General features: G+C 48.0%; 1 protein-coding gene across 1 annotated transcript; it reads right to left on the reverse strand.

Annotated features, from left to right (window-relative positions):
• Positions 1–289: 289 nt before the first annotated feature.
• On the reverse strand, positions 290–10,639 carry meltf (melanotransferrin). The gene is made up of 14 exons (XM_084444223.1): positions 10,584–10,639; positions 8,268–8,453; positions 7,240–7,381; positions 6,788–6,855; positions 6,326–6,510; positions 4,405–4,570; positions 4,027–4,178; positions 3,677–3,773; positions 3,244–3,438; positions 2,535–2,688; positions 1,715–1,782; positions 1,038–1,225; positions 714–906; positions 290–426 (listed from the first exon to the last, which is right to left on the reverse strand). The coding sequence occupies exons 1-14, from the start codon at positions 10,609–10,611 to the stop codon at positions 359–361; spliced, it is 1,890 nt and encodes a 629-aa protein (XP_084300349.1). The 5' UTR covers positions 10,612–10,639; the 3' UTR covers positions 290–358.
• Between the last annotated feature and the right edge of the window lie 1,227 nt (positions 10,640–11,866).

Here is an 11,866-nt window from a genome sequence, read left to right on the forward strand (position 1 = left end):
CTCTCCTTTAGGAACAGAATAAGAGGACAGGCTTGTGTTCCGGAGTCATCACAGGTGATTGGAGATCAAGTCGAGAGCGCAGCTCCTCAATGAGGTGTGTCTGTCATGGCTGGTGAAGGGGGGGGGGGCTGAAGGAGTAAGAGCTGGGGATGGGGCCCACAGCCGAGACGCTGGAGAGCCGGGGAGGGGGGTCTGGGTCTGGGGAGGGGGGTCTGGAGCTGGGGAGGGGGGTCTGGAGCTGGGGAGGGGGGTCTGGAGCTGGGCAGGGGGGTCTGGGGAGGGGGGTCTGGAGCTGGGGAGGGGGGTCTGGGGAGGGGGGTCTGGAGCTGGGCAGGGGGGTCTGGGGCTGGATATGTCTCTATGCCCAGGCGCAGGGGAGGACAGAGCTGAGCAGGGCCACCAGGAGCAGGATGGTGGAGGACATCACTGCAGATGACAAACAGGAATACGTAAACCACTCATCCTCAAACATTCCATCAAAGAGTTGTCAAAGCAGAATGCCAATCTTTCTGTTGGTATTATTGTTTGCTGTTTAGCCTATATTTTAGGCATTTAACACACATCCAAAGCGACTTAAAATATTAACTAGTGAATGCCTGGGAAGATCTCAAGCCAGCTATCTTTTTTGGTCACTAGTCAGATAGTGCTCTAACCACTGGCCTGTGTGTGTGTGTGTGTGTGTGTGTGTGTGTGTGTGTATGTGTGAAGAGTACCTTTAATGGAGGAGTTACACTCTAAGTTGATGAGAGAGTGCAGGTACTCCTGTCCCAGCCACTCCTGGTAGGTCTTCCTCTCGGCCACTCCAATCAGGCTGAGGGTGGAATCTTTGAACACAAGGTCAGACCCCTTGTACTGGGAGGAGTCAAACATCCTGAAGTCAGGGCCCGCGTCGTCTTTGAAGTAGGACTGAGAGAGGGAGGCAGAGACGGTGGGAGGAGAGAGACAGCACGGTGTCGTTACAGAATGAACCATCTGCGATGGACCATATATACACCCACGTCCTCCCTTGTTCTGAGGGCAAGGTGGTACAGTCCTACCTGGGCTTTGTCCAGCATGCCGAAGAGAGCGTGGATGTTGGTGTCGGGCCGTACCATGATGGCGTGGGAGGGAACGCGCGCCAGGTTACAGCGGGCATACTGAGTGACCTCCACCCGGGAACCGTGAGGGCACAGCAGCTGGAAGTCTGAAGACTTGAGGGTAGCAGCCCATGGCTCCGTAGAGTTACCTGACGCACACACACAAACACACACACAAACACACACACACACACATTTTTTATTCTTTACTCGGATCTCCATTCTTGTAGCTAGCTCCACAGAGACAGATGGTCTTCCTGGGGCTCAAACACACAACACCGACACAACACTCACATGATCAAGACTATTATAAGATAGAAAGTCACAAACATACACACATTTTAATTTAATCAACTAGTACGCTATTTTTTGAGCATGCATGGAGAGCATTCCAGGACAACATGAATGAGGTCATAGTCTGTCTCTCTCTATCATCCAGGTCTTTATGACTGTGGAGTTCACAGTCTGCGAGGGTTTATAATAGTGCTAGCATCGTCTGAATGACCGGAGATGGTCTGCAGGGCCAGGCTGCTGCTGGAATATTCTAGCGCATGTACACACACACACACACACACACACACACACACACACACACACACACACACACACACACACACACACACACACACACAGCTTACCGTCAGTGTACTGGAAGATTGTGGAGTGTTTGATGAAGGCCACGTCTCCTGCTCCCGAGACCATACACCTGGAGAGAACAACACCGCTGGTTAGTCTAGGAGAGAGACCTATGTAGGTAGAAACACTGCTGGTTAGTCTATAACAGAGACCGATATACTGTAGATACTGGCTGCAAAGACAGCTCTACAGATCTCAGCTTTGACTGCTTCACCCTTTTGATCCAGCGGTGTCAGCTTGGCTTTTGATTCCACAAATCGGACTTCAATTACTTGACTTGTCGCCCACCTCAAATACATTACAGCTCCATAGGTCTTGTCACTTCCATCTGAAAATGCGATCCCCCATGGTTTATCTTTCCAGTCAGCTGGCGTGAGGCTCCTTTGAAATGTAATCTGTCCAAGCTGCACATATTCTTTGAAAAGATGAATGTCTTCTTCTCTTAGACCTTCTGAGAGAGGTTTATCCCAGGTTTCATGCATGGGTCAAAGTGCTAGCCTGCTCATTGGGAGCAATTTGGGGTTCAGTGTCTTGCCCAAGGACTCTTCGACATGTCGTCAGGAGGAGCTGAGATTCGAACCACCAACCCTACGATCATTGGACGACCCGCTCTACCTCCTGAGCTACAGCCGCCCCAGCATAGCCTAGGAGAGAGACCTAGTCTATAAGAGAGACCTACATAGGTAATAACTATAATAACTGCTGGTTAGTCTAGGACAGCTGAGACCTACGTTGGTAAAAGGCAAGATGAGGGATCTTGATTAGCTGGCCCCCATGTGTGTGAGAGCAGCAGGGCTTTCTGGGGGTTGTAGTCTCCTGTACCTGAAGGCTCCAGCGTATCCATCGTACAGGTCCTGGCCCTTCTCACACTTGTTCTGCCCGGTGCTGTCTCCGACACAGAGGTCGCACAGGTTGCTGGGGAAACCGGGCTGGTTGGCCCCAGGGATACAGCTGCTTTTAAAGAACTCGCCCGCCGCTGGGGATGATGGGAGAAGAATAGAATAGAATAGAATAGAATAGAATAGAATAGAATAGAATAGAATAGAATAGAATAGAATAGAAAGGAATAGAAGAGCAGAGAAGAGAACGTTTATTTTGTCATATATATCTAGTAAAGGTACAGGTACATTGGAATTCTTGTTATCGCTTGTCCTTACAATGTCTTATCAGCACTAATCAGTTCCTCATTCCAGTCCTAGGTACATTCCAGTCCTAGGTACATTCCAGTCCTAGGTACATTCCAGTCCTAGGTACATTCCAGTCCTAGGTACAGCTAAACATTATAAGGCAATCTGTCAATTTACTATCCGTAGTGTAGCAGTCAGGAGGAGTCAGACACAGGATGAAGGAACACCAGGCCAACATACATATAAAGACATGCTCAGAATAGGATAAATAAGTACTCTTCTCACACACACACACACACACACACACACACACACACACACACACACACACACACACACACACACACACACACACACACACACACACACACACACACACACACACACACACACACACACACTACCTTGCGGTATCTCGCATTCCTTGGGTCTGATCAGGCCCTTCTCTATCAGGATTCCCATGGGAACGTTCCAGCCAGCGGTGCGGCCGTAGCCCGTGTGACACGACCTCTTCCCCCTCAGGTCCTGCAGCGAGTGGATGTCAGGGTTGCTCTTCTTAACCACCGCCACAGAATAGTAGATACTACCATCAGTGTCCTCTAGGGGGGGAGAGAGAGAAGAGAGTGATGAGGGTATAGAGAGAGAACATTGAGAGAGACAGAGAGAGAGAGAGAGAGAGAGAAGGAAAGAGATGGAGAAACAGGGAGAAAAGAAGAAAAGAGATTGTTAGAGGGGGAGAGGGAAACGGACCAAGTTCTCAGTTACAAAACCATCTCATGGATTGTGGGTAGTGTAGTCCAAGCTACCTCAGTCAGGAGTGATGCAGTGTGATCTTACCTGTGTAGCTCTCTCCTACTGCTGGGACCAGGCCGTAGTCCTTCCCTGCGGTGTAGATGTAGCCTCCGTCCAGGGTGATGGCATCAATCTCTTTGTTCTACACACACACGCACACACACGCACACACACACACACACACACACACGCACACACACACACACTTGTCACGCACACTGCTGCTAAAAGACGGGCTTTGCAGGGCTTTGGTGAAATGTTGCGGCACGCACGCACACACACACGCAAAGTGTACAAACAGTGTTTTTTGAGTGTTCACTAGTACAAACCTGTCCGTCTTGAAGTTAGATAAGTTATTGTTCATGAGTGAATGATTTACTGGGTGGACGTTATACCTGGATCTTCTTCATGCAATCTTCTTCTGAGTCACCAAACACACACTGGACGCTGGGGGTCAAGGACTTCCTGCTGAACGCGCTGCCCATGTCAGCACACTTCTGCTGCTCCGCGGAGGACAGCACGCACCAGCGCACGCTATTGGGGAGCTCTGAATACACCAACGTACACGCACGCACACACACACACACACACACACACACACACACACACACACACACACACACACACACACACAACAAAACTATAGGTGGAATATACAGAGAGATAGAGAGAGAGAGACAGAGGGAAAGAGAGAGAGAGAAGGGGGGTAGATAAACCAGAAGAGAGGGAGTATATTATATACACACAGGAAGCGCGTGGAGAGGAGGGCTCACCCTCAGGGTTACAGTCCATGGCCTTCAGGGTGTTGAAGTAGACCTCTCCCATCCACTCCTTGGGGTCCTCAGAATGCGCCTCCAGGAAGCGCGTGGATGAATCACTGAAGAGAAGGTTGGTGCCTCCGTAGTTGACTGAGCTGAACATGAGGAATCCAGACTTCCTCTGAGAACAGGCCAGACCAGAGGAGAGGAGAAGCCCACCGCGGGGTTAGGAGTTAGAACGTCAGGTGAAACAACACCATCCATCCATCCATCCATCCATCCATCCATCCATCCATCCATCCATCCATCCATCCATCCATCCATCCATCCATCCATCCATCCATCCATCCACCCACCCACCCACCCACCCATCCATCCATCCATCCATCCATCCATCCATCCATCTATCCATCTATCTATCTATCTGGCTGAGAAGTGGTGTCGTAATTCGATTAGAGGTCATGAGGTCATATTTAGTGGGGTTAGATACACAATATCTACACAGTGTTGTTGATACTATCCATTTTGTTACACATGAAGTGTTGGAAGCATACGGGACAAGGCTCATGCGCAGGAGTGTGCTGTCAGCTGTAAGGACTGTGAGATTGAGGTTCATGTGGGGACGAGACACTGTGTTGCTCAACCTGAAGTGTGCTGTTTATGTGATTCAAATGAAAGGAATGTCCTGCTTGTTTCTTGGGCGCCAAGCATCAGCCATTAAAGATGGGAAGTTCACTGGGGTATGGCAAGATTGGACAGAGTTTAAGAGTAATGGTCGTTTGAGTGTTTGGGTCAAGACTTGGCCTCCAAAGAGGCACTGAGGGGATGGTGAGTTATTGACAAAGGGAAGGTCATGTTTAGAGTTCTGGTCTATCTTGGAGAGTGTACGGTCAAACTGGGCTCCTTGAGATTGGTGCTTGGTGTTCCTTCTGGGGAGAACAACACTGTTTGATGCCAGGTTGCTGGGCTGGAGTGCTGGGGTTGGAGGTACGGTGGTAATGGTAAGGAACTACAGTAGGGGAGTGTTGTTTTCATGAAATGGAACGTGGGGTATACGTTAAAGCTGATGTATATGCAATAAAGTTCAGGGATGTTCAGCATTGACCACCTCCGACAGCAGAGCTCTGTTGCCGTGATAAAAACAAATAATTCCTATGAAGACTTCGCCTCCGGCTCATTAACACATGCACCATACGACTCTACCTTCTATGTCCCCAATTCACTATTAGTCACTTTGAAGTGCTGTTCTCTAAGTGGGGAAGCCTGTCAGCGTAGGGTGCTGTCCGTGCCAGTTACCCTGTTTTACCATGAGGGTGTGTGGCTACTGCAAGCCTAGTCTGACTCAACGGATGTAGGTTTTGGGAATAAGCCTCGTCATTCGTTTATTACTGCCCAGTCAGTGGCGATGGAATTGAATCTGATTGGGCCAACAGCTTTTGTCGGCCAATCAGACTACGTAAAAAAAAAGAAAATGAGCGCGACGTTGCAATAACCTAGCGGCCGCTCCGCCGAAGATGTTTGTGATTGTGATCTTACAGTATTATTTGTCAGTGTTAATAATTGTCTGTACTCTACATTGGCAACATAGTTCCGCTGAACATGGAAGTCCAGCCTGATCTCGCAAGCTCACATTTGATTTCACCCCACAGATCAGTCTGGACATCCAACCGTTGTAACGGAATCCGCTCTAACAGAAATCTGTTCGTGCCAATCACAACCGTTTATCTAATATGGGGCGGATTTAATAAGATGACGGAACAGAGGAGCGCCGTAGAGGCATTTTCGTTGATTGGTTGTAGGTCTATCCAATTGCGTCCAGAGGCATTTTGATCTACGCCCGTTGGTAACGCCCCTTAGGAATCGGAAAGCAACTGTGAGTTTTCAGACCCTTCGTATTTTTGCGAATTGTGTCTGGCGGAGTCAGGCTAAGACCCACCATCCCGTCTACCAGCATGTTGTAGACCACCGAGCTGGCGATGTCGCAGTTGACCACCACGCCACGGGCCGGCACCCTGACCAGGTGGCAGCTCTGGTACTGGGAGACGGGCGCTCGCGTCCCTTCGCGGCACAGCAGCTCGTAGTCGGAGGACTTCAGCTTCAGGGCCCAGGCTTCCCCGCTGCCTGATGGGACGGGAGGAGAGGAGGAGGAGGAGGAGGAGGAGGAGGAGGAGGAGGAGGAGGAGGAGGAAGAGGTCGATCAGGGCAATGCTGCACAGCCAGCAGTCCCATCAGGCATGTACCGGCCTTGTCTGCTGTCTGTCTGTCTGTCTGTCTGTCTGTCTGTCTGTCTGTCTGCATGTCTGTCTGTTTGTCTGTATGTCTGCATGTCTGTCTGCATGTCTGTCTGTTTGTCTGTATGTCTGCATGTCTGTCTGCTGCAGAGTGAAGGTCGACCTACCGTCAGTGTTTTCCTTGACTGTTGTGTGCTTCACAAAGGCCACCTCTCCTGCGTCCTCTACCAGGCACCTGCACCAGAGAGAGAGAAAGAGAGAGAGAGAGAGAGAGAGAGAGAGAATGGGAGGGTAGGGTGAGAGGAGAGAGAGAGAGAAGGGAGAGAGAGAAGGGAGAGAAGGAAGGAGAGAGAGGAGATAGGGAGAGAGGAGAGAGAGAGGGAGAGAGGAGAGAGAGAGGAGAGAGGGGGAGATGAGAGAGGGAGAGAGCGAGGAGAGAGAGAGGAAGGAGAGGGGAGAGATGAGAGAGAGGGAGAGAGAGAGAGAGAATGGGATGGTAGGGAGAGAGAGGAGAGAAAGTGAGAACAGAAGAAGTGTCTGCTTCCTGTATTTTCAAAAAGTGTTTTCAGGGAGAACAATGAACAATGTAATTAACTGCCGCTCCAGACATGTGTGTTACCTGAAGGCTCCATTGTAAGCATAGTATTTCTCCTGGTCACTCATCTCACACACGTGCTGCCCAAGTCCGTTGCCCACACACAGCTTGCAAAGCGCGCCCTGCGCCCCCGGGATACAGCTGCCATTGAAGAAGTTAGCCACTCCTGGTAAACACACACACACACACACACACACACACACACACACACACACACACAGAGAGGCTTTAGACACTGGAGAAGACATGATGATAAATTATGGTAGCAGTCTCATTCAGCAGTTCTGTTCTCTGTATTTTAACACAGCACTTTTGAGAGAAAAAGTATGAGTGTGTGTGTCTGTGTTTGTGTATATGTACATGCGTGTATTTGCGTTTGTGTACGTACATGTGAGTATGTGTTTGTCTACAGTACATATGTGGGTGTGTGTATTTGTGTACATGTGTTTGTGACTGTGTGTGTGTGTGTGTGTGTGTGTGTGTGTGTGTGTTTGCGCAAGTCAGTAAGTAAGTAAGTACTGTATGTAAAGTTTATTTATAAAGTATGTTTCTCAGACACGGTCACAAAGTGCTTCACAGAGATGATAAAAACATAGGTAGAAAGAAGCAGCGCATAGAACATTACCCCCCAAGAACCACACAACACCAAGAAAAGAAAGAAAAAACAAACAACAAAAACAAGAAAAAATCATGCAACAGAGATAAAGCATAACACATAGCAGAGAAGGCAGAGGTGGCATGTTACAGAAATGCCTGCTTAAATAGACGGTTCTTGAACTGCTTTTTAAAAGCTTCTACTGAGACAAGAGACCATAGGTGTGTGTGTGTGTTTGTGTATTTATGTACATGTGTGTGTTTGTGTACATATGTGTACGTGTGTGTACTGTATTTACGGGCGTACATGTGTTTTTGTGTATTTGCGTGTGTCGGTGTATGTGCATGCGTTCATGCGTGTGTGTGTTTGTGTACAGGTGTGCGTGTGTGTGTATGTGTGTGTATTTGTGTACATGCGTGTGTGTGTGCGTGTGTGTGTGTGTGTGTGTGGTACCCACCCTGAGGGATGTCACAGCCCATGACGGACATCATGCCGTTGTCTATCAGGTATCCCAGAGGCATGTTCCAGCCCGCTGTGCGCCCCTTGCCCGTGTGACACGACCTACGCCCCTTCAGAGAGTTGATGTTGATGCTAGGGTTCGTCTTCTTCACCACAGCCACCGCGAAGTAGGTGGTGCCTTCCTCTGTGGAGGTCAAGGTCAGGGGTCAGGGCTGGGTATGATGTCCAACCACCACAGGATCTGCAATCTGGACGGCCGCACCTCCACCAACCACACTGAACACTGGGGGGTCAGGGGTCAGGGACTCTGAGCCTTGAGCTTCCCTGTCACAGCCTCAATGACACAGCTCTATCATAAGTACTTATTTGAATCAATAAAAAATAACATAAGATTGTGCTCGGACAGAGCGAGACATATTCTATGGAGTTAGAGCAACTGAGGTTCGGGAGGAGAAAGAACGCCATCATCAATCAAACGAGATACACCTGGTGACGCCCTGCCAATCAACTCAAGTAGACTATTATCCACAGTATATAAAGCCACCTAATCTACCTGTTCTCCCTCTCGTTCCTCTGCTTTCGCATCCCACCCCCTCCACATCTCCTCCTCTGCTCTCCAGCTCCTCTATCTCCTATCCAGATACCATTGTAATGGAAAATTCTGTTCTTAGATATTATTTGAATCCATTTGACATACTAGACCTTGGTTAGATCTCTTTAACAGTGTCTGTTTAGGCCACAGAACTGGCCTCTCATACCTTGTCTAGAGAAAGAATGCTGTGTACTTTGTAATCTTATGTTTTTGTAGAAGTAACTGTCTGCTCGCGCCCTAGCCCTTCTCAGGAACTGTGAGTGCGCTGATGACGTAGCATCTGCTGCCACAGTCCTTTCTACCAACATAGGCAATTTTGACTTTTAAATAGTGGCAAAAACGATGGGTTTTGAAAGCTTGGCACTGCCGTTAAGTGATCTTTTTAGCCGTTTTTTGGCATCGTCATTATTTTTCGAGGTAGTCTTCTTCGAAACCCTCGAAAAATAATGAGGATGCCACAAAAACTGGCTAAAATGGCTGGCTTTGAAATTGAGAGTTTAACATGTTTTTTGAATGATTTTTCACGGTGCCCACCCACATCCATTGTATGACCAAAACGGTGGTAGAGCAATTATCAGACTTTCTCAAAAGTGCTAGTTTTGTCAACGTTTTGATCTGAACCATTGTATATGATCATAAGTAACCTTAAAACAGGGCTAAACATGCATTTTCCCTTTACTACTCCTTTAATGATAGCGCCGAGATTTCAAAACCCATCGTTTGTTAGAATAGGCGTTTCTGCTTTGGTGAGTGGCTGAAATGTTTATTTGACACTTTTTAAATATGAGTGCCAAGCGCCACCAACTTGGTGACTATTTAAAAGTCAAAATTTCCTATGTTGGTAGAAAGGACTGTGGTAGCAGATGCTACGTCATCAGCGCACTCACAGTTCCTGAGAAGGGCTACTCGCACCCCAGCTCTGCCAGTCACTCTGTCAACAAAACAGGATTCCAGCTGGACTGGGGGGTGGGAGGAAAGGGCTAGTAATCAGCCCAGACACCAAGGTTGCGTTTCATTGTATAAATGATTGTTGTGACTCCTCACTGGGGCCACACTTCTCGCTTTGAACTGCTGTGTGCACTGCTGTGTGCACGAAGCAGTCTGAGTTGAATCTCTCCTGAACAATACTCCCGTGACAAATGTACACAACACCATGCAGGGGTCTTGGCTCCTCTATCTGCTGTCCAGGTACCATGCAGGGGTCTGCTGCGCTCCGGGAATCCCAGAGGGACTCATCTGGCAAACCCAGAATATTCTACCTGGATACACTACCTCAGCTCAACCATTCATCCATTCAATTAATTCATTGTCAACCATTCATTCTGTTCCATTCCAGTAAACTTCCTTAAACATTCCCAGTCATTGGGTGTGGACTTTTCATGATCAATAACAACCATACCATTGTGCCATTAGTAAATAATTAACTTGGATTTGAATGAGGCCATACGGGAAATACATTTTGTGGTGCTCATTATAGTTGCCCTGTCAATGTTTAACTATTACTAACATCCACTAACCCACCTAACCCTAATCAGCTGTTGCAACTGATACTTTGTTTATAATAGCCTATTTGCTGATCGTGACGTAGACTATCAGTAAATAGTAGTGCTATGTCCTTCCTGAACTTTAACAGGTGCCTCTGAGGTTCAAGGTTTGTGCGGTTTGCACCTGCCATAAAGAGAGGATTCAGATAAGGTAGGCAGCAATGTGATCACTTCTCACCACTACCACCCGACTCCCCAGCAGCCATCTTGAAAAAGGATTGTTTCCCCAGGCTGTAGATTTCCCTGGAGATCACAGAGAAGGCGTCCACCTCTTTTCTCTGTGAAAAGAGAAGAGGTGACAGACAATTTATATCTAGGTTTACAGTTCACATCTGTAAATGGACCACTTATATAGCGCTTTCAACCAAAGCGCTTTACAATGAAGGCCTCTCATTCACCCATTCACACACACACACACACACACACACACACACAGACGGATTACGGACCGGGCCAATGGCGCATCAATAAGTTCCCCTCCACCACCATCGATGATCCCACTTTTATGGGCAAATGGGAGGCTATTCTGAACAAATGTTCTAGTGACTTGATGCTACTATTGATTGAGGAAGACCTGAGAGTCAAGATAACTGAAATCGAGTCATCTCTATCTCTCCCCATGTCACCTGAGTTACAAGTTCCTTTCCAACAGAAGATCAAAGAGGAGATCCTCAAACACAGACCACTGTGAAAGAACTTAAAATGCGCAAATTCAACAGGGACGAACAGGATTACCAACGTGGCCAAGTATATCATTGGGATCGACAATTACGCACACCCCATCCCTCTGACCCACGGCAGCGCCAGAAGCCTCCTAGAAACGTCTCCTTTAATCTCACCAGCAGCGATGATGATGGACTTTCCAATGCCTCGACCGATCAGGACAATTTTTTGGAACAGGATTGGCCTCGGCCCACCAGAAGGAAACCAGGCACAAAACACACCATGGCAGACGGAGGTGTGCCAGACGCGCGCTCGCAGTGGACGCTGAGGAGCCAAATGAAGCACACTCATCGGCCATAAACCTCTCCAATGTGCACCTCAGCAATGAACAGTTGTCAGTATTGTCGAAAGGTATGTCCTTTGCCCCCACTCACAATACCACTCTATTTAATACCAGGATTGACTTATTCAGGTTTTATCGGAACTTACACGTGAAGACTTGGTATTCCCAGAAATCGGGGCTTAGGCCTAGATCCTTCTCTTCCACCACCATAACTGACTCTGACCTCATTGACTCTGAAACTATATGTGACTCTTTGCCTACCTTTAAACCTAAATCTCGTTTTTCTCCTATTGTGTCCAACCCTTGCCTTGTCGCCTTTACCAAAAAGGTAGATTCTGACATTAGCAAACTATTTGATTCAACTACTAAGTTTAATTCTAAACGTAACTTGACTCAGGGAGAACGTAGGGCTCTGGACGAACTTTCCAAGAATAATGATATTATTGTACAGCCAG

The sequence above is a fragment of the Borostomias antarcticus genome (assembly GCF_949987555.1).
Source record: "Borostomias antarcticus genome assembly, chromosome: 10".
In the NCBI taxonomy this organism is placed as follows: domain Eukaryota; kingdom Metazoa; phylum Chordata; class Actinopteri; order Stomiiformes; family Stomiidae; genus Borostomias; species Borostomias antarcticus.

Bases quoted from the DNA above. Each gene is read 5' to 3' on its own strand.
- meltf (XM_084444223.1), bottom strand. From the start codon at position 10,611: ATGGCTGCTGGGGAGTCGGGTGGTAGTG. The intron at 6,856-7,239 runs GTAACACACATG...TCTCTGGTGCAG, and splicing joins GCTTACAATGGAGCCTTCAG to GTGCCTGGTAGAGGACGCAG. The intron at 1,226-1,714 runs GTAAGCTGTGTG...TGTGTGCGTCAG, and splicing joins AATCTTCCAGTACACTGACG to GTAACTCTACGGAGCCATGG.